This window comes from Lissotriton vulgaris, unplaced genomic scaffold (assembly GCF_964263255.1).
Source record: "Lissotriton vulgaris unplaced genomic scaffold, aLisVul1.2 SCAFFOLD_2360, whole genome shotgun sequence".
In the NCBI taxonomy this organism is placed as follows: domain Eukaryota; kingdom Metazoa; phylum Chordata; class Amphibia; order Caudata; family Salamandridae; genus Lissotriton; species Lissotriton vulgaris.
Window position 1 is genome coordinate 230798 of NW_028254721.1, and position 23505 is coordinate 254302.

The 23505-nt window shown below is 45.6% G+C and overlaps 1 protein-coding gene across 3 annotated transcripts in view; it reads left to right on the forward strand.

Moving 5' to 3' along the window:
• Positions 1-23505, forward strand: part of LOC147659452 (glomulin-like) — a 182275-nt gene that overhangs the window by 36748 nt on the left and 122022 nt on the right. For 2 of the 3 annotated variants that reach the window (XM_086951748.1, XM_086951750.1), the window contains one exon: positions 14731-14827. In XM_086951748.1, coding sequence (XP_086807874.1) covers positions 14789-14827 — 39 coding nt within the window. In that variant the 5' untranslated portion in view covers positions 14731-14788. Of the gene's footprint in view, positions 1-13692; positions 13772-14730; positions 14828-23505 lie in introns of all 3 variants that reach the window. The other variant, XM_086951749.1, reaches the window with a different exon arrangement.

Consider the following 23505-nt stretch of genomic DNA (forward strand, 5'->3'; position numbering starts at 1 on the left):
TTAGTCAAGTTTGCTTTTTAGAGAGTTCTACTAGTTATTCTATTTACTGTTGGTTGTGTGTTTTTCTTTACCGTAATTAAATCCTAAGTTATATAATAGACGCTTGGTTTCCTTGAGTCCTTTCTCTAATGGGGGTTGTTTACACTGATCTGCAATTGTGTTTGGTTTTCAGAGTGGGGGAGCAACAGAGAGCAATCAGTCCCAAAACTCTAACATGTCGTTAAAATTGGTCTGACGAAATCTGTGCCATCGAGCATAATCAAACGGTGTGGTTCTATCTGTCCTGTCCGCACTAGTCTGATTGGTTTTTATTTCGCGTCTTTTCCCTTTCTGTCGGTCCGTCCTTTCTGTCGACCCTCCGTTCTTACCTATGCTCTGCAAAGTCGGGCATTGGGCTTTCCAGTGCCCGAGACGTTTACAGAAAGCACATTGGTTCTGTTTTAAATCTATTCGTCCTGTGCGTAGTGTCGGGGGATTACCTTCGGGTCGTTGTGTTCCGGGGTTGATTTGTCGGCACACCCCTTTACACCGTTCTCCTTTCATATCTACTCCTCGGGACTGCGCCATCGCTGGCCCTTCACCTTTCCTAAATTCGTCGTCTTCCCTTCGTCGGGTGGCTTCTTTGCGCCACATGCCGAGACTATCGAGCATAATAGGTGTTGTTTCATTCCTACGGAGGGCTATTTCTACCGTCTCTATTTTGTCAAGATCAAAGGATCCTCTCAGTGGCCACTGACTTTCTCGATCCCTTTCCGTATATTTATGCCACAGCTCACTATAGGCTATAGCGATCAATCCATGCTTCATGAACATGTCCTTATTAGAGGTGCCTTCCAGCGGAGCCGGATGGTTCATCTCTAATAAGCGGTCCGGGTTAAACAGGCTACTAACCAGTGGGGAGAAGACAGGCATGACGGATCACAATGGGATAATAGTCAGCACTACCTATCTTATCACTGCGTGCAAAGACTAGACAGAATATTTCTATTCTACGTTGTTTGCACGTAGTGAATACCTCATGAATCAATTTCGATCAATCAATGTTAGGTCAAAAATAAAAAATCAATATGGTCAATGGGGAGAATAAGTAAGCTCGCTAAGGTTCGCGTCACCTACCCTTTCACTATCTGTAAAGAGGGGACCTAATCTTCCCTGTTTTCAGACAGAGAATCTCCAGAAAACAATCTATAACAGTTAATCAATGGGGGGAAGGGGCAATTGTTCAGTAGGGGAGAAAAATAGGTCCGACGGGTGCGTACCTATCCTTCGCTGTTTATAAAGGGAGAGCCTGTTGTTTCTCCGTTTGTAGACAGTGAATCTCCAATAAATTAACAAAAAGTAATACTAGTATTTTCTCAACAATTATCGATCACTTTCAATTATCTATCACTTTCGCAATTCGTCGTGTTTACACGACCTTACCCGGACCGCATGGACAGTTTCTTGTCTTCCGAATCCAGCGCCCGATCGTCCTCTTCTCTCCGTACTTCTCGTGGCACTCCTGATGGTTCCCAGTCAGGACCGCAGATCACTCGAGAGAGGTCTGTTCGGAACCAGTGAAGTTCGGGTGATCGGCTGTCAGACGAGGGTCTATCGGACAGGGTACCTTCCGATCGTTGCAGTCGTTCACTCTGTCGTCAGGACCTCTCCCACTGGATCCACGAGTCGCTGATGGGCCCCACGTTTGGGACGCCAATTGTAAAAAAGGGTTCCAAAGACAACCAGTAACCAAAGACCCTTTTTATGTTGCCCGGCGGTATCGCCTCTATGACCCACCAATGTTAATCAATGAAGAAGCGGGCGCTGGAGACTGGAAGGCAGGAAACGAGGATTTTATTCTCTCCGGAGGAGAACACATCAATTCAGACAGCAAGTATCATCACGAGGTGCTCTAACCACATCTCTGAGGCCTGGCCTCTTATACTAGAGTTTATGACCTTTATTACACATAACACATTCTCGCAATACTATGACACTTGAAAGAACATCCTCGGAATCTCCCCATCAGGCCCGTTCCCACATACATTTACAGTTGGATTCCCCACCCCGGTCACAACAGGTGGTGGTTGTCGCGCAGCAGGGCATTCCGCCGATTCACGGAATGCGTGGAGTTGATCGGCTCTCATAGGGTGGGGGCTTTGATCGGTTCGTGGGTCCTTTGATGGGGAGGGGAAGCTTCCTACTGTACGGGGTAATAAACAGTATCCGCAAGGCCAGGTGGCGGCCTGGGAACAAGGAAGACAAACGGGGATACAGGAAAAGGGGGTTTGTATCAAAAGGATCTGAAGCCATGAAAGGAATGAGGGGAGGTGTCGCGCTGGGAACAGGATGGGGTTCTGTGGCGGAGCTGCGCTGAAGAGGGGTTTATGACCCAAGGCATGAGAGAGCGGGGGGGGTTGTCAACGTGCGGGGTGGGGGGGATGTTTGCGAGGTTAGGAGAGAGAGAGACGCGCTGGCTATCAGCGAGGGGCAGGGAGGCCATGGTGCTCAAAATGGTTGTTGCTTACGCGCACAAATGGGCTCGAAAAGGGGCAAGATGGCGCAGATAATGTTCACCAAGCTTGTACTAATTTTTCACATCTCCGCGAAACTTGATAAGCAAGAAGCGCGTATTGGCGAAGCTGAACAATGCCTCACTCACGGAGGACGGGCTACAACAGGTGATGGAGAAAACTTCAGACATCACGAAACTGCTCGCAGTCATACAGGTGAAGAATGAGGACATTGAGGTGAGGTTGTGGCGCAACAACATTCACGTCTTAGGCCTTCCAGAATCTAGAAATGTGGGGCGCCTAGAGGACTATATGGAGACGATGCTGCGAGAAATCTGTGGGCCTGATGAAAAGGGTCGCGCCGTGGACAAACTGTGCCCCGATGAGATGCACTAAGACGACGCTGTGGTTCAATGCTGATTTAAGAGCAGCCAAGTCCATATGCAAAGGTTTAGAAGGCGCTTGGAGCAAAAACTATGATGGGATGGCCAAGCTGGAATATAAGAACAGCTTGAAAGAGTACGATGGCCGGATAAGGAGAACTAAAAGAGAATTCCTAAATAAACAAGCATTGGAAATGCAATAGGTCTCGCAGCATTAGAGTTAGTGCTTTTAGAATTGTTTATGGGTTTTTTTTGTAAATCTTTAGCATTTTTGTTTCCTGTAGCCAATGCTAAAGAATTACAAATAAAAAAAGCCATAAACAATTCTAAAAGCTCTAACTCAAATGCTCCGAGACCTATTGCACTGTGTGAGGGTGAGGGGTTGAGGGTGAGTGAGGGTGAGGGTGAGTGAGGGTGAGTGAGAGTGAGGGTGAGTGAGGGTGGGTGAGGGTGAGTGAGGGGTTGAGGGTGAGTGAGAGTGAGGGTGAGTGAGGGTGAGTGAGGGTGAGTGAGGGTGAGTGTGAGTTAGGGTGAGGGGTTGAGGGTGGGTGAGGGTGAGGGGTTGAGGGTGAGTGAGAGTGAGTGAGGGTGAGGGGTTGAGGGTGAGTGAGAGTGAGGGTGGGTGAGGGTGAGTGAGGGTGAGGGGTTGAGGTGTTGAGGGTGAGTGAGGGTGAGGGTGAGTGAGGTGTTGAGGGTGGGTGAGGGTGAGGGGTTGAGGGTGAGGGTAGGTGAGGGGTTGAGGGTGAGTGAGGGTGAGGGTGAGTGAGGGTGATGCTGAGGGGTTGAGGGTGAGTGAGGGTGAGTGAGGGTGAGGGTGAGAGGGGTTCAGGGTGAAGGGTTGAGGGTAAGTGAGGGTGAGTGAGGGTGAGGGGTTGAGGGTGAGTGAGGGTGAGGGGTTGAGGGTGAGTGAGGGTGAGGCATTGAGGATGAGTGTGGGTGAGGGTGAGTGAGGGTTAGGGGTTGAGGGTGAGTGAGGGTGAGTGTGGGTGAGGGTGAGTGAGGGTGAGTGTGGGTGAGGGTGAGTGAGGGTGAGGGGTTGAGGGTGAGTGAGGTCAGCTATAGCATACTATTGTAGAGACAACTGGTGTTAATTTGGTTCAAGGGATGAGAGTACTAGTGTCTGAACCATAGCAGGAGAGCACAGCAGTCAAGATGGTCAACCGGACTAACTGCTTATGGTCTGTTTGGAAGGTGAGTAATAGCGGTGAATTTAATCCTTTGTGCCGTGTTTACGGGAGAAAGAGGGATGATGCAATGAACACGTTATTTGTGAGGTGGAAGGTTGTTGGAAAAGTCGCAAGGTGGTAACCACGAGTGTACATTTAATCTAAAAGTGGTGGGCTAATGATGTGTTGAACCTTAGGGCCGGCGCTGTGTGGGTTGGTAAAAGAGTTGTCATGCAGATGGAGAATTTCAAGCACATATTAAAGAACCGGTACAGGCATCTATGTACAATACATTTCCAGGTGGTAAAACCAGGTTTCAAGAGCGGACGAACAATTAGTCATAATGCGAGCCGAGTGACAGTGGCGGTGGAACCATGGCGGTGGCAGCATTTTTGTAATGATGGTCACAATTGGAAGTTAACGGTGGTGAGGTTAACCAACAAACAAATACACACAACGTTCAATCTACCTGCAAGGTAACAATTCTGTGATTTAAGTTTCAGAAGTCACAATCGCAAGCTAATGGTGGTGAGATTAAACATACGGGCAACCATATACAGCGGTCAATGTTGCCGCAATTAACGGTATTGTGCCTTAAGCATAGGATGCAGTGATTCTACCCAGTGATGGTGAGCTGCGCGAGGGACGCAAACCGCGTGGAGTCTTACCGGGGGAGAGGGGGGGGGGGGGCTTGGAGGAGGGAGACAATCAGAGCAGATCGCCGGGGTTATTCTTGGCGGCTCTTAGGGAGGTCCGGTTATTTTGTGTGCCGATGAGAATCTAGGCGCAGTTGTGCATGCACAAGGCTATTCCTGAGGATGAAGGAAAGGGTTAGCCTTAGTGTTTGAAAAGACGAGTGATGTGACCGTTGCGGCGGTGTTACGCGGACTCACCAGATAACTTCGAGTTTCCTGATTATACTCTGGAGTAGTAGAACCGGCATGATGGCCTGAGGGAAACAAGCGATGGGCTGGGGGCATCGGGTGATGACCCTTTGACAAACCACCGCTATGTTTAGCCAAAGGCCCAGTGCAGCTTGCAGCAATAATGGAAGAAAAAAAAGCCTCCGGTTGCATCCGCTTGTTGTGATAATGGCCCTGACCCGCGCCGCTCAACATGGTGGACGGGATTGTCCTCCATAAGAAAACAAGACGGAGGGAAGAGAGGGGAGGGGGAGGAGAAATGCGACACGGCGGGAAGGGGAGGGGGCGGAGCGGGTAAACAAAGACGGATGTGCACGCGCTTTTAAGGTCAATGCGCATAAGCTCAATGCGCATGCGCATTGACCTTAAAAGTCACGGGCACTGCAAGGAATCGCCACGATTCCTTGCAGTGTGGATAAAGAGTGGATAAGTCGCAATACTCTCGCTTGCTCGATGTGCATGCGCATTGACAGGCGAGACCTAAAAAATTGAGCTAGCGGAGAATTCCTCCAAGGAACTCTTCTCCATATACAAGGAGCTTACTTCACTCAAGAGAACTCTGGCTCCAGATACGTATTCCAAGGAGGTGTGCGAGGCGCTCGCGGACTACTTTGTGCAAAAGGTCGAGACAATATACCGGTCCTTCCCAACAGGAGCTGATGAGATACATACTGTACGAGCTGGAGAAACGAGGCTAAGGGGAGATCAGGGCCTTAACCAGTTTGTAGTCCCCGACCAACCTGAACTGATGAAGATAGCTCTTAGTATCCAGTCAGGCTCCCCGACGGATGCGGCTCAACCTAAGATCTTCAGGAACCAGTTGGAGATCCTTATAATTCATATAGGACGTTTGGCTGAGCTATCCTTTCAGGCAAACTATGTGCCCCCTTATTGGAAAACAGCTCAGGTAATCCCGATTAAAAAAAAATAAAAAAAAAAAAAAAAGGCCAATCTCAACCTGTCCCTTCTGGACAGTTTTCGCCCTATTTCGCTCTTACCTTTCTGTGCTAAAGTGAAAATTGTTAATGCCCAGATAAGTAAATACATGGAGGAATGCCAACTTCTCCACCCCTCACAGTCTGGCTTTAGAGCCAACCACTCCACGGAATCGGCTTTACTTTTTTCCACAGAACTGCTTCTGAGGAAAGTAGATGGAGGGCGGACGGCCGCTCTGCTGCTGCTAGACCTTAGTGCCGCATTAGATACCGTCTCACACCGTCTTCTACTTGCCCGCCTTAGTGAGGCGTGGATTGTAGGGCTGGCTCATGAGTGGCTGTGTTCATTCCTTGCGGATAGAAGGTTCCAAGTCCACTGCCCCCACTTTAAATCTGAGGGACGATCCTTAAAGCAAGGGGTTCCTCAGGGCTCTATTCTGAGCCCTACTTTATTCAATCTCTATATGGAACCCTTGGCCAAGATAGTGGAAGCCTACGGGGTGGAGATAGTGTCCTACGCTGACGACACACAGTTGGTGGTGACCCTATCCCAACCATCGGAAGAGGCAGCGGCTAATTTCTCCGCCTGTCTAGGGGAACTGGCAGGCTGGATGAATACCAACTACCTACGCCTCAATGGGAGCAAAACCGAGCTTCTAGTGATGGGGAAAATGCTGTCAATCTGGTCTCCAGCGTGGTGGCCGCCCGAATTAGGGCCCAACCCCAATCCCTCTGAGCAGGTGAAAAACCTGGGAGTACGATTGGACGTCAATCTGTCCTTTGAACACCATATCAAAGGGGTTGCAGGAAAGTGTTATGGCATTCTAAAAAGTCTGCGTAAAACCTTGGACCTACTCCCCGCTATTGGTAGGAAAACGCTAATTCATACCCTTGTCACCTCCCACCAGGACTATGGGAACTCACTGTATATCGGTCTGAGTAAGAAGGGTCTACACCGACTTCAGTGCGTGCAGAATGCGGCCGCCAGGTTGGCATTGAATCTTCCCCGGAAGTAATCGGGGAGCCGTGCCTTAGCCACCTTGCACTGGCTTCCCATTCGGGAACAAATTGTGTTCAAAATGATGTCCATGGCTCAGCGCATCGCTCAGGGTAAGGGACCTATCTATTTACAAAATTTGCTGACCATGTATCGTCCTAAGCGGCTACTGAGATCCCTAGGTAGTATGCTCTTCCAGGTTCCGCGCATCTATGAAGCACGGATGGGCTGTTGCTCTTTTCGATACCTGCCAGTAAACAGTGGAATGCACTTCTGCTCGAGCTCCGTATGGAACCCTCTGAGGTGAGGTTTCGTCAGAAATTGAAGACTCACCTATTTCCCAAGTAGTTAGGTCCAACTCCGCTCCGGCCCTCTTTTGTGCTCCCTGTTGGACAGTTATTCTAGCTTTTCTTGGTCTGTATCCATAGCGCGGGGACACACTGTTCCAAGTGTAACCAGGCGCTTTATAAATTTTATTATTATTATTATTATTATTATTATTATTACTTATTATAGTCCCCTATGTTTGCTGTAGAGCGGGCCCATCGATCCCTGGTGGCGTGCCCTCCCCCTGGTACTCCGCCGCGCCCCATAATCGCTCGATTGCTAAATTTTAGGGATCGGGGATCGGGACTGTTTTGCTGCTAACACGACAAAAGGTCACTTATCAGAACAATGTACTATCGTTCTACCCAGGTTTCACAGCACAGGTGCAGGCGGCTCGGAAGGAGTTCCAAAACGTCAATAAGGTTCTGCTTAAGGAACAATCCCTTATGCAATGCTCTCCCCTGCAAAGCTGCGCATTGGGGTGGCAGATGGCGGCAAAATCGTCTCGAACCCCAAGCAAGCGATGGAACATGCCAGATTCCTGCGGCACCGACGAAAGTCACCAGAGCTCATGTCTGATATAGATGAATGAACAGTAAGGGGGACATGGGTCCTGTGATAATATGTGTTGCAGATTGTAGGATATATTGGTTTGCTTTTATGCTCATTCATTTCCCAGAAGCTTTCGATTGCCATAGTCCACTTTGTTAGATGGAAATGTATTATGTGCCCAGAGCACTGTGGAGTTTGGTGGATGATTCTTGTTCAATCGCCTGTTGATAGTTGGTGAGAATACTTGACCTGTAGTCCCTTGTAAAAAAGCTTTTTCTGTTTCTCTAAAGGATGGCCTTAGTGGAAGGCTAATTAAAACTATGCGCGGTGCCCCCCGCCCTCATAGAGCAGGGAGCGGACTGTGCCTTTACGTCCCTCGATGGGCATTCCCCACCAGTTGCAATGTATTTGACTGTTTTTGTTGGGTTGGGAGGGATGGGGGGTTTATGTCTTTGGCAAATTGGGGATGCCGAAGTGGGTGGTGGGTGGGGGGGTTGTTTATTCTTCCTGTTTCCTGGTTATTGTGCTTGGCGATACAATGACGGGCAATTTTGGGTCTTACACATGCATCCGTATGTTTGGGTAGTACGCTACGCTCATAGTTCCCACTTGGCTATAGATGATGGGTGAACGGTATACTTGCATCACTTGGAATGTCCGAGGCCTAAACACGCCCAAGAAGATGAGCCATTTGCTGGCGTAGCTAGATAGACGTAACGTTCAAATTGCTCTTCTACAAGAGACCTGCCTAAGTAAATACACAGAGGGTTCGGTGGCCCATAGATGGGCCTCCCATCGTCTAGCCTCATCCTATTCCACTTGTGCGAGTGGGTCCTCATACTTATCAAGAGGGGAGTCCGGTTCCAGCCTATTGAGACCTGTGTGGACACTGAGGGTCGTTGGGCTATGGTGCATGGGAAGTTGGGGAAGCACTGGTGACCATTGTGAACATTTATAGACCGGTGGTAGATGATGCAACATCTTTCCTGGATCTCTTTAATGTGTTGCGCAATTGGCCGGAGGCTGCGCTTGTCTGTGGGGGGGATCTTCATACACAACCTAATCCGCAAGTAGACAAATCCAATCCTACTGGGGCGCGTATGGTTAAGGTAGCGCAGTGTATACGAGTTTTTATTGAAGATATGGGCCTAGTGGATGCCTGGTGGCTGCGTAACGAAGGGGTTCTAGAAGGTACACATATCACTCCCACGTTTAATAGTAGGTCTCGGCTGAATTATTGAATATTTAGTAGAGAGGCTAACGGTTGGGTGGAGAGGGGCCACACTTTGCCGAGAACCCTTTCAGATCATAATTCCGTTGTTCTTACAGTGGCGGTACCCCGTAGCCTGCACCGACCCTTCACCTGGCGTTTCTGTGCTGACTTACAGCTAGACCCAGTCTATGCTGAGACCGCTAGGAATGCTATCATAAAGTACTTTGAATTGAATACGGGCACAGTTGATAGCCATGCAACCTTAAGGGAAGCTTTTAAGGTGAAAATTAGGGGGGGGTGTATAAGCACCACTGCAGGAATTTTACGGGATCTGAGGGGAAAATTGCTGCGGTTGGAAGAACACTTGAGGGCCTTGGAATCCCAGTATGCTACTACTCCCTCCTCCGAAACAATATGTAGCTAGGGCATACAGCGAGGGTGGCAGGCCGGGCTGGGTGTTGGCTAATAGGCTACAGGACAGAACGGATAACACCCGATTGATCATAAAGTTGATGACTCCGGTGACGAACATTACTCTCAAAGTAGTATTGTAGAGCAGTTTTGTTCCTTTTATGAGGATATATATACGTCCAGGGGAGGCATGCCCGAGGCGGCAATGAATCAATATCTAGATGATACGACCTGCGCCTGGTTGTCAGACATACATAGAAAATATCTTAGTCTCCCCATAGATGAGGAGGATGTTATAGAGGTCATTCTCTCGTCGCCAAATAAGAAGGCTCAGGGTCTGGATGGCCTGACGGCGGAGTTTTATAAGGAGTATGCCGATCTCCTTACGCCACATATCCTGGCAAGGTATGCTGAGGCCCACGACTTGGGCTATCTCCCACCATCATTGAGGCAGGCCTTGATTATCACCTTGTTAAAAAAAGATAAGCCCTCAACGCGGTGTGAGTCCTATCGACCCCTCTCCCTGATCAATCTAGACACAAAGGTTTTGGCAAAGATATTAGCCTCTAAATTACAACCTTTGATGCCCCTTCTTGTGTTGCCGGATCAATCCGGATTTATCCCAGATTGCTCTACTTCCCTGAACCTACATACGATATTAGCCATGTTCCACGTTCTCAATCCGGAGCTGCCAGCAGAGGCTTTGCTTTTAGACCCAGCCAAGCCATTTGATTCTATTGAGTGGAAATATATGATTCACATCCTTCATATGATTGGTTTCCCCCCTGTTTTCGTTCGCTGGATTCAGATCCTTTACACTGATGCTTCCGCTAGATTCAGGGTGGGCGGACTCACTTCAGAACCGTTTGGCATTGAGCGTGGTACTAGGCAGGGCTGCCCGCTGTCCCCTTTTTAGGTCTCGCCTCTCAATGCGCATGCGCATTGAGCGGAGCTAGACTATAGGGGCTTAAACAGACCTTACCTAGACTGGCGATTTGATGCTGTGCCCGTGCGCTTTTAGGACAATGGGCAAGCGCATTGACCTAAAATGCGCGTGCACAGCATCAAATCGCCAGCCATCTGCTGCCCAGTTTGGTGCTGCTCCACCTCCTGCAGCATCAAAGGCTTTCACGGCCGCCAGGCCGTGTCTCCTTATTGAACTTGTTTAACTTGTTTTCCTTCCGAACTAGCCTCCACGTTGTTTAAGAATGTGTGAGACACCTCCAGTTACTTGCCTCATAGTAACTACGTCACAGGGTTTCCTCTTTCACTCACTCTGTGCCCGGGGCTCTTCTCTCCTGAATGGAATCAACTGCCACATGGATTTAACTGCCATTCAATGTACGTTCATCCAATATTGTTTATTTAGTAGAAGCCTGCGTCCGAACATGCACTATAATTTTCTGACCGATTTTCTGTTTTGGACGTTCCTCGTTTTCAACCGAACACTTGTTTAAATTTTCTGTTTCGGACGGATCTCATTTTCTTCTGTATTCTTTACAAAAGTATGTACTTCAAAATTGCACTGTGCCTTACCCTTTCATCCAACACCATGGGTTCCATTGCTGAGGCCTTGAGCAGCTCATCGCCATTAATTGTAATAATTTCCGCTCACACGCTAGTCTAAGTTAAGCTTTATATTGCATGTAATGCCCCAGCTGAACACTGAGAGCAGCACATAAGCAACTCTCTCCAGTGCCGTACACACGTATAATGTCCACATTTTAACATAACATCGTAATACCATTTGGCAAGTACAACATGGTATAGTTAAGGAAAAGCACATGGGACAATAAGTGAATAATAGCACATGCTATAATCGACAACAACCCCGCCCACCCATTTTTTCGTTGTGCTAAAGTGCACCACAGTTTTAAATAATTTGTTGATCCACCCCATACAGAGCCCACGACAGACGCCGTGAAACCACAAGCTGTGCCTGTGCATCCCCAATTCCTCTCCCAGCAGCTGTTTAAACTATAAAGACAAGGCCCTGGGAACATTCCTCCCCCTTCTAAACTCTTTAAGCAGCTTTCCCACTCACTAGCATTCATGCAGCATTACTTAAATCAGCACATTTACCTTTTATTTTGTCAGCAGGTTAATTGTTGCATTTTCAAAATCCAGAAAAAAACAGTATGAGAGCGAGCGAGTTAGGTTCAGGTATTTGGCAGTTGATAATTCTATCATTTAATTCCCATTCCCAATGTAAATACTTGGGTCTTATTTATAAGAATATGAATCCTATGGTCCTTCTCTTCCTTCTTAGATTCTCTACGGATCAACTCGTCAAACAGTATATATTCTTAGGCATTTCCAAACAGATTTTAGTCTCCTCCATGCATCGGACAATTGTCTTCTTTGAGCCTGCACTATAATTGCTTTTTTTACGTTTTTTTGCAACCTTTGTTTTATTACTTTTGGTACACTGCATATACGTGGCTGTTTATACATATATGACCTGAATTTTAAAATAATCTCACAGTGTATTTTATTAAATGATTTCACTGACACGCATATCTTTGTAGATTCCTGTAAACTATTTTTTAAAGGCTTTTTGAAAAGTGGAAAAAAACTCTTCCCCCCCCTCCCATCTTCCCTCTATCCTAAACATCCCCTCCTCCCTCTCTTCTCACTATCCCCTTACTCTCTCCCTTTTATCCCCTCTCTCTCTCCCCCCTCCCTCTACACCCTCACACTCTTCCCTCATTCCTCACCTCTACCCTCTATCCTCACTCCCATCTTCTCCCACTCCCCTCACTCTCTCACTTTCACCTCTCTATGCTCACTCTCTCCCCTTTCTCCACTCTCCTCTCTACTCTCCTCTCTGTATCCTCCCCCCTCTCTCATCACTATCCCCTCTCTCTCCTCACTCTCCCCCTTTCTCCCCTCCCTCTACCCTCTCCTCACTCTCCCATGTCCTCATTCTCCCCTCTCCTCACAATCTATTTGAATAACCAGCACTAAGTCCTTTAAAACGAACGCACATTTGTCAGACCATTCCTAGCAGCCATTTTCTAAAATTATTTGAAAAAAGTCACACTATTCCAAGAGCTACTTTTGCGACCTTCCTCCCAGTTAATTAATACGTCCTGTAGTGGATGATACTTTCTTTTTTACAATCAAGATCAAATACAAAACATGGCATTTCATTCTGCTGAGGTCTCACCCTCACTCAGCCTCAGACCCTCACACACCCTCACCCTCACACCCCCTCACTCACCTTCACCCACTCACACACCCACTCACCCTCACACCCCCTCACCCTCACACACCCTCACCCTCACACACCCTCACACACCCTCACCCCCCTCAACCCCCTCACCCTCACACCACTCAGTGCTACAACACATATTGTGTTACAATAGGTGTCACATTTGCGAAAGATAAAACTATTGGCATTGTAAATAACAAAGCTATCAATTTCGGTATTTTAAAAACAAGCACATATATAAAAAATGTGTCCTTTACAATACCAATAGCTCAAACTTTCCTAATGCGAGACCTATTGCATTGCTGTGCTTCTCTCCCCTGCTGCACTCTCCTGCTCTCTAGAGATGTGGCCTAACGACTAGAGATGCCATCTAAGTCACGTAAATACAAAACATGTTGCATTCCAAATGCTATAGGTGTCACATTCGCGAAAGTTATAACTATTGGCATTGTAAATGACAAAGCTATAAATTTAGCTATTTTAAAAACCCACAAATAAATAAAATATTTGTCATTTACAAGACCAATAGCTCCAACTTTTCTAATGCGAGACCTATTGCATTTCCAATGCTTGTTCTTTTTGCTATTGTTTTAGAACCATTGGCATGCAAAATCTGGCAATCTCACAGGGCGGCTGCATTGAATTTTAATAATCGTCCAGTCGGAATTTCCTTATGCGCGGACGATATGGTCCTATACGTTAGTGAACTGCAGACCTATTTATCCCAAATTGTCCGTGAATACATTAAGTTTGGCCTCTTCTCAGGGTTGCAAATAAATTGTGAGAAATCTGTTCTCATTCCCCTCACCGCTGTCACAGTGTCACCTCTGGTGGAATATCCATTGGTATGGCCGGAAAACTCCGTTAAGTATCTAGGTGTCTGGCTACACCGTGACGCTGACATCGTCATCAGAGAAAATGATGGACGTGCATATACGGAGCTGGTACAGCGGATTGATCGCCGGGTCAGCCTGGCGGACCGCATAGCGGTGATAAAAATGATTATTCTTCCCAAGTTTATATATTTGTTCTGCAATATCCCTGTCCACCTGACTAAGCATTTTTTTTAAACCGTGCAGACCCAACTGCTGCGATTGATATGGGGGACGAAGCCGACGAGGATCAGCTGTTCCACACTAACACTGCAATTTGAGAAGGGTGGGTTTAATGCTCCGGATTTCTATGTGTATTACTTATGTGAGCAGGCTCAGCATGCGTACTTTTGGTTCAGACCTCACGATTTCATCCTACATGTGGCAAAACCAACTTAACTTAAACTGCTACTACTTACTCCTTCCCACGTATTAGGCTTAGGTCAGGTACACCGGGGTAGGCGTATTTTAGAAGCACCAGTTGAGTACGTTAGTCAATGTATATATGTATGTATATATTTTATCCATTTTAAAGTATCTTATGGCTAAGAAACCATATCAATGCTTTTACAGTATTATTTCATAATACTCCTTTTACTGTACGCACTTTACTTTACATGAAGTATTGCAATTGTGGCAATTCATTTCTCTTGCATGAGAAGGAAGACTGCTCAATAAATTATACGTTTTATTGAAAACGCCCGTCTCTCTCTTCTCTGCACTCTGGTGAAACTAAGAACGCACAATTGACTGAGTGAAATAGCTGTCTATTTTTTTCACACGACTCTAGAGATATACTCTTATTCTGAGGGAGCAAAGTAGTCATGTTATATGGTTGTTGGAAGCTAATCCCTTCTTGTCTATCCAGGGAGGTTAAACTCCTCCTCGTTTATTCGAGAAAGTTTCTAGTGACCTCTGAGCTATCTGGCAAACCTTAAGTCTAATATAGTCAGTAGAGACCTAGTCGACCTCAGTCCTACGTCTACACTGCTGAATATATTATTCCAATGCGCAGAGCCTATTGGGAATATAGGAACTACACTACAAAGTAATGTATGTACTATGCGCTATTGAAAATAATAAATACAATTTAAAAAATACAAGTACCGTACTGGGCTCACACATGCACAAAGCACGTTCAACATTAAAAGAAATGTTTTCTTTTGAGCTATTCAATTTTACATCTCTCTTCACTTGTTCAGCCTATTTTAATATATATGTACATTTTCTTTATTGCTTTCTTAGGTGGTGTGCTCTCATCGCATTTGAATTCCAGTAAAGAAAGAAAAAAAAGCCATAGATAATGGCTGTGGAGGAACTTCGTGCAGTAACACAACGATGTGTGAGTAATTTGTTATATCAATCAGTTAAGGAAAGTCATTCTAGTTTAGTACTGTTTATTGTTTGATTTAAGCTAAAGAGGTGAATAAATATGACATAGACACATCATTATAACCTATTAAAAGGAGTTTCATGTGCAAATAATCTTAAAAAGTTATCCCCAATTATACATAACGGTCAACCTGCACAAATACAAGTGAGACAATCCAATAGCATGTTACCAAAGTAACGGGTTAAAACACCAACCCCCAACAATTCATATAAAACAAACTAAAATTCACCACTCCAGTCTGTATTCCATTATTCTAGTGTTAAGTGTTTTCTTACACTCTTAGCTTAAGCTAAGCATCCAATTAACCAATTTATAGTGTGAATAAAGTTTCTAGGCCCTTACCCAAAACTAAACACTAAGATCACGTAATGAGCAACACTCCTATAATTGTGGTCAAAACTTACATAAAGTTCAGTGTGCCCCTTTGCAGTGTAAATATTTACATTATATTTAACTTATCTGTTGCCCAGGAGATCGCAATTAAATAGATTCTTATTTATGTTGACCCATGCACCATACTTCAAACAGGTTGAGCCGCCTATACATATTCATTTGGGTTACATATCGAATTTTACCACCTCTGCAGATTTCATCCATTCAATTGAACTAGAGAACTCACCAAACATATAGTGTCAACCAGCTTCTTTTTGTTCAGAGGTCAGTGCAGCAAACAAATCAACAATGTTTGTTTGACAACATCGTCCTTAGTGATACAGAAATATTGTTGAACTGCCTGTTGACTCAGATCGTTCGCCACTCCTCTAAGAATTTATCAACTCTCCAACATAGTCTGATCGAACTGCATGCGATTGTGGTTGATAGTAAGTCCCGAAGGCTTCATATCTGAAGCTCTCTAAAAAACTGGCAATTGACCAAGACTACTTTCTTGTTCGAAAGCAAAACAAAATGCAATAGGTGAAGTTAAGATAATGGGTGTTGATTACAGCAATGACAACTAAACTCCAACACAAACTCTTTTCATGCCGAACTCTATTATATTTCCCTGAGAATCTGGCTCAGTATATGATGTACACTTGGACACCTTGCACTGATCCAGACAACCCCTATGGTGGTTTTAGTGGTCTTAGACTGTAGTGTAGTTCCTAGTTTCCCACTAGGCCCTGCGCATTGGAATAACATAAACAGTAGTATCGACGTGGAACTGCTTATATTCCAGGCCTCCACTGACTATGCTAAACTTAATTGGGTTGTGTTACCAACTAGCTCAGAGGTCACTGGAAACTTTCTTCTCTGCATAGGAAGTGATCAGCTTCCTTGGCACAGACAAGAAGGGATTCAGTTTTCCAACAACCGTGCAACATGACAACTTTGCTCCTCAGATCAAGAGTCAATCTCTAGGGTCGTGTGAAACAATAGACATAGATTTCACTCAGTCAGTCTAGTGCAGTTTACTTTCACGGTATGTAGAGAATAGAGAGACGGGCGTGTATCAATAAAGGTTAACATTTATTGAACAGTCTTTCTTCTCGTACAAGAGAAATGTATTGCCACAATTGCAATAACTGTTATTATAAAAAGTACGTACAGTAAGATAAGTATTGCGAAATAGAACTGTAAAAGCATTGATATGGTTTCTTAGCCATACAATGGTTAAAAGTAATAAAACATATATACAGTCATATATACATTAGGCTAACATACTCAACTGGTGCTTCTAACTAAGCCTACCCCAGTGTGCCTGACCTAAGCCTAACACGTGAAAAGGGGAGTAAGTAAGTAGCTTAAGTTAAGTTGGTTTTGCCAAGGTTTGTTTCAAGAATTCTCGTCTAAGGGTTTAGTCAACACCATACCTCTGAATAGAATGATGGAGGATTGGTATCTCCTTCAGGGGTCTCTCTCGATATCCCAGTCACCCGCGAGGGTAAACCGGAAGCGCCGGGACTGGATTTCTCTGCATGAGAAATGCAGCGGCTTCTCTCAGCGCGTCGAGGAAGGAGGGGTGACAGCGTCCGCGGGCAGCTGGGCTGGATGTCTTCGCAGAGGACGGCTGCACGGCTCCTCAAGCGTACTGCACCATAGGTCGCGCTGTAGCGGCGATAATGGTAATCAGTAGCTTCACCACCACGGGATAGCAGGCTGCAGCGACAGAGTGCTAGTTTTTACCAACACAGGGTCATGCAGGCAGCTGGCATCAGCAACAGGCAACGAACTCACAGCTCGTATCTCTCTCTTCTTGCTTTAAGGCAACGTTGGTAATATTTATACCTGACAGGTGCCGGGTTTGACGCAAGTTTGCTGGACATAAGACGTCAATTAAAGATGTCACTAGGAAGTGACAGTTATCAGTTGCTCATTAGAGTTCCATTACTAATCAAAACATAGCAAGCGGGGATTTCCAGGTTTGCTAAGTTTTTATCTTGTTGAAGAACTCGGAGTGTTATCTAGGAATATCAGATAGTGACTGCTGCTCTGTCATTGCACTAATTGGTCGCAAAGGAAGTAGCAGAGAGTCATGCTGGAATGTGGCTCTGTTCGTGTGAGGCCAGAGATGACTTTTCAGAAAATCGCACTTGAACGGTTATGCCAATATAGGGAATAAATGGATTTATAGCCGAATAGGGGCATAAGGTCACAGTATCGATCAGGAACCTAGATAAGCACGCAACAAGACAACCTTAGAAACCTCTCTAAGTGGTAGCTGTGGAGAGCAGTCTCAGTCCAGAAAGAGTGTAAAGCAGCTTGTTTTACCAGAACATTACCGTATAAGTATAGATTTAAATGAAAAAGAACCACACTATTTTTATAAAAATACGTATTTATTATAAGACACTCACTAACACGTACAGATATCTCCTACCCGGAGATATACCCAATACTTTACGATAGAAACAGGTAAGTAGCACTTTTATACACAGTAGTCACTAGGGGGGACCAAACCATATACTAAATAAGTTGGTGTGCGAACCACAGCTCGAGTCAAGACTGTACTCAGAAGACGTAGAAGTGTTGGGACCCAAGGAACCACCCGAGGTAAGTAACTAGGTAAGTAACTAGGAGCTCCACGTGTGCTAAGTGGGAACACGACCCCATAATCAATACAAGTCAATGTGTAGGTCGTGGCCCTTCCCAGTGCACCCTGAAGAAACCCCGTTGAAGACAGAACGTTGGAGAGCCACCCCATTCGTGGATACCTTAGGAACCAGGATACCTGCCCCAGGGAAGCCGGGTGCATAGGTGTGAAGTGGCTTGGGAAACCGCTGTCGAACCCAATAGAGGACTTCAGAAAGAGGCAGCTGCTGAAGAAGGTGAAAGTGTCCAGTGGAACCCAAAGGTGGATTCAAGATGTGACGAACCTGCAAGCAGAGGGGACAGAGTCTATACCATTCGAGTGAGCAGGAGGCACAGAAGATAAATGCCCCCAATGTCGGGTGTTGCTGGAGAGATGACGGTGACCTTGGACCTGCAGCTGTGTGGACCAAGCGACTCTGTGGAAGACCAGGACCCCTACACGAGAGCTGTCCCACGTAGACTATGTGGCAAAGGCAAGCACTCCAACCCTGCCCTAATACACTAAATCCTGGCTGGGAGGTGGTCACACCGCCCTGTGACAGGATACCTATTGTCCTGCCTTTCCCTGCCCGAGCTTGGCTCAGCAGTAGGAGGGCAGAAACTTGTCTGTGGCCGGCAGTAGCCCTTGCTTGCTGTCCGGGTCTGGAAGACTGGTACCGGGAGCACAGAGGACCTCCCAAAGGAGCTTAATGGTGCATGGAATCATACCTCCCACACCGCAACATGTTTGATACCAAACATGATCGGATTCGTTGTAGCCAGTTTTGAGATAGTCACTGCGTAATGACGCAGTGCCCCTCTATATGTCATATGGCTGGCTCACTTTCAACCCGGGAGAATGAACTCCATAGGTCGTACGGGTATCCTGCTAATGCAGGCACGCCCTCACACCTAGAACCGAGCCCCCTGCCTTCAGGACTTACAGATTTTAAGTGCTGTGACCTTAGATATAGGGAAACCTATATCTTTTGTAAGTGGTGCTAGCCCCAGCTTACACAGGCTGCAATAGCAGGTCTGTAGTTGCAAATTCAGTGGTCTCCCATGAGTGGCATAATGCATGCTTCCGCCCATTGGGGACTCCTGGTGTACCTATACCCTGGGTACGTTAGTATCATATACTAGGGACTGATAAGTGTATACAGTCTCCATTCTGGGATGTACCTAAGTACTTACCAAACCAATTTAGAGGAGAAAGCACAGAGAGTGGGGTCCTGAATAGCAGGATCCCAGCGAGACTAGTAAGAAATAGCATTATATCAATCAAAAAGTGTGGTAACCATAAAGGCAGATCCTACTTTCCTACAATTTCAATTTAATAAATGTCGACGCCTGATCTAATTGTAGCTTTAGCCTCCATCTTCGTATGTTAGCAGCTTTTATATCTTTTAAGTACTTTTGCAGAGCACCCTTGTAATCCATACACAACAGATGAAATAGCTTGCTTCTGTTTCTACAATCATCCATATCTCTTTTCAAGGAAAGATATTTAACTGAGAGTTTTATCGATATTTTTTCTTGCAGGCACTAAGGTCCTATCCAAAGAATTTGTGGTGTATAGCTTGAAAACTTTCCAAATGCTATCCATGGATTGATTAGCCCTTTGAGTCAATAAGTGACGTTTTATCAACTGCCTAAATGTACCATCCAGTGAAATCTTTAAACTCCACCAATAATTCATGATTCTTTGTCAGTATTTTAGTTTAATGTTCAACAGCCCCAGCTCTAATCTTTGCACACTATTTACTGTGCCTTTTCTTCAACAGACATGTGCCCCAAGGCTATGTCCTAATTTTGTAAAGGAGACAACTATAACAATTGCTCTCCGTTCCTGAATATCCATTTCTGGTTTGAAATTGAGATTTTCTTTATAAAGGTTGCCCAAGTATCTATATTTATTTGCAATCTCCAATTTCTCTGCATTAGGTGACCAATGCAGATTATTTTGCTTTTTCCTAAACTTCAAAAATATAATTACTTGTGTTTTAGTAATATTTACATTCAAGTCATTGGCTTCACAGTATTGTGAGAAAGCATCTTATTGTCTTTGGAGACACATGGGAGTATGATCCAATAAAATGGTATCACCTGCATAAAATATAGCTGAAATTAACTTGCCTTCCAATCTCGGTGGGTGCATACAAACAAGACTAAGTTTAATCAGGACATCTACAATAGACAGAGAAAAAAAAGGAGTGGGGCAAGTATGCATCCTTGCCCAAGACTATTGGGTGTGTCAATTTTCTCTGATAAGAATCCATTACTTCCCAATTCGACACAGGTCAAAACTCAGTAATCCAAGTGGCATGTCCAAGTTAAGCAATTTTGGTTTCCATAAGAATCCCTAGTTGATCGTATTAAAAGCCGTTGATAAATCTATGAAGGCCACATAAATTGGCTGATTCCTGTTAAAGATGTATTCTTCAACCAGCAACTTAAGGGCAAAACACCCTTCCACTCTTAGTGACCTTGCCTAAATCCCAATTGAACTTTATAAAGGATCGTCTCACTTTCAACCTACTCTTCAAGGGCTATTTGGAGATGCTTAGCACAAATTTTACTCTGGATGTCCAGCATAGTTATTTTCCTATAGTTTTGTGGGTGAGTTTGTGATCCCTCTTTGTAAATAGGGACAAATATATTTCCCTTCCAAGACTCAGGGGGTTTACTTCCTTGGACTACTGCAGCCATCACTGCTGATAGAACATGGGCCCATAATTCAGTCACATTTTAATATGTCTACTGACAGGTCATCTGGGCCTTGAGAACGTGAGCTCTTAAGATTCCTTATGATTGTTTCAATCTCCCTAATAGAGGGAATTAGGGTATGGTGACTGACTCTTTCACTGTGCAACAGACGGCCATTTTGGAGTCCTCGTATTCCTTTTCATATTTGAGTTCTCCGGAACAATACAGGTCAAATATAGAATTCACCCACAGCTCCCCCTTCACAGGCAAAGCTTCTAGTTTTGTCTAATTTTAGGAAGCTGGCTCTTTATGTAGTGGCCCAAAATGAGGTACACTGTAAAGAGTCCAGGCAACCCCAGTTGGCTGACGGAGGCACAAATGATAACCCAAATGCTCTCTTTTGTAGTAGTGTGGGCGAGCAGTCCTGCTTATTAGAGGGCAGTGCTAAGCATTTATTGCACTCACAAATGCTGGAGCAGGATCTCCCTGGCTCACCGGAACTTTGGGTAAAAGTTGCCCCCCTTTCCTACACTTTCTCCTTCTTCTTTTCTTCTGGAGCCTACTAATACTAACAGTAGGTTCAGCACTTCCAGGATCCTTGGGAGAGGTCTGGCACTAGACCAGTTCCTCTTTGGGCTCAGACCAAACTCTGGGAGGTAATTCCCAAGAAGACAATCAAGGTGGAGGTCTGTACTGACTACCACCTTTCGCCACCTAAGGGACCCAGCTATTTTTAGAGGTACTTAAGCCATAGGCTTATCAGAAACCTCCCCTGAGGTACCTCTTACTCTTCTAGTCTCACTTGGGATATACCAACCTGTCATGCACAATGGTGTGACTGGCACACGTATCCCTAGGGGCAGTGGTTGGGATTCCATTCAACAGTAGGTCACTTCCACCACCTGTTGTCATTCTACTTGGAGGGAGGATGGGTCCGACCTGTAGGACTACAGTGATCCCTTCCTAGGTGGCAGCAACTTCGATAGTCCTGATAGGCAGCAGGACGGTAAACCGGACCTTGCTTCTTTGGTGCCTGCGGCTGCAGGGAGTAGCTCCTCTGCTTCAACAGAGTTTCTCTGACGATTGGCAAAGCACGTGCAACCCTTTGTGTTTCTTGCAGTCTGCACAGCGGCAGGACAAGTCAGTTATTCCTTTAGGGTCGGGAGCAACAGGCAGACTAACAGGATTGGTGCCATGTCAGTCGTGCTCCTCTGTTTTTGGGTAAGTTATCTTCTTTGTCCACTCTTTTTTATCTGCTGAAATCTGAGATCCTGGCATCAGGGGTGCCACCTAAATCATGTATTTAAGGGGCAGTGTAGGGAGTGTCAAGTTGGAGGGAATGGGCTACCTACCTTTGGGGTGGCTACACCCGCAATATAACCAGTTCTAGTGGGGAGTGAGCATAATCGTAACTTGGAGGACCTCATTCCACAGAAAAACAGGATGGTGGAATTTTTCTAGTCATGTACACTTCAGGTAGCCCACCTGAGGGGTTGGTACAAGCCTGAGAATGAACATGCTTCTTGATTGGCTAATAATCCTGCCTGTATTAGTGCCAGATGGGCCCAGGGCAGGGGGTGGAGTTTATTCTGTATGGGTGAAGCCAAGGTCACATATCAAAGGATGTGGAGGCATGTGAACCCTCCTGCCTTGATATGCAGATCACCAGTCATCCTGCTTGGAGGAGGTTACAACACCTTCAGCCAGATCAGGCATTATGTCTGACCTCAGAGTGTAGGCTCGCCTCCAGGGGTTCAAAAACATGTCTATGGTGGCAGGCTGGACAGACCAATCAACCAACACACTAGAGGTCGGTAGATTTTCAGGGGGCACCTCTAAGGCACCTGCTGGGCCCATGTATTAATATCCATCACTTGTATTTTGGGTTTATTAATACAAAGTGTTTAATACCAAACACCATAGGTTTCAGTGAAGCCATTATGTAACTGGGAAACTCGTTTTGACCAGTGCCCAGTACATACCTTAAGATGGCTTCCCTCTTCACTTGTACTATCAGTAATTGAACTGTCCAGCACAGGGGCATATCTGCTCATGCAGATAGGTCCTTACAATTAAAAATCGGGCACCCTGGCTTAGGGCGGTAAGGCCTGCTGTAGGGATGACTTACAAATATTACATGCAGTGTTAAGAGCATGGCACACAGGGTGTGTGCCATGTTGTTTTTTCCCTTTTAGAGCTTCTTTGTTGGTGCTGGATCCCTTAGCATATGGCCAGGTCAAAACTGGGGTGGCATGGTGAGGAAAAGAATGATAAATTTAACCCAGATCTCTTGACCGGGGGTGAATGTTTTGGTTTGTTCTGCATTCCGTCCATCAATTGTGTCTTTTGCTTTGGATCCCTTAGAGTGGCACAATGTATGCTGCAACTCTTGGGGGCACTCTATAGTACATATGCTCTAGGTACCAGGGGTACCACTTACTAGGGACTTATAGGGGCTAAAGACCTGGTCAGTTGGGAATCAATTTACCAGTTAACTTGTATTAGGGAAAGAACACTGACACTGGAGACCTGGTTAGCAGGAACCCAGTGCACCTCGGTCAACGTTGCATCAAATACCAGGCAAAACGTGGGGTGACTACTGCAACAAAGGCCTAGTTTCCTACACAAATCCCACCCAAAGTTTTTCTAATTAATGACCAGATTTTAGATTTCCATCCCTGTAAACCAAGCATTACCCGTGGCCAAATCCGATCCTTCACTTTCCAATTAATCTGCCTGATCTCTTTCCTAAACTCCCTCCTGTATACTCTTGTTAAGGAGTTCCTGGTGGTGAGGCCACTCTTTTTTTTTAAACATTTTCATTAGAAACCAATAGCAGCGTTATTGACAATACATACACATCTCAGCAGGAGGTACAAACCTTTGGCATTATGTTAGTCTGCAGTCCTCCC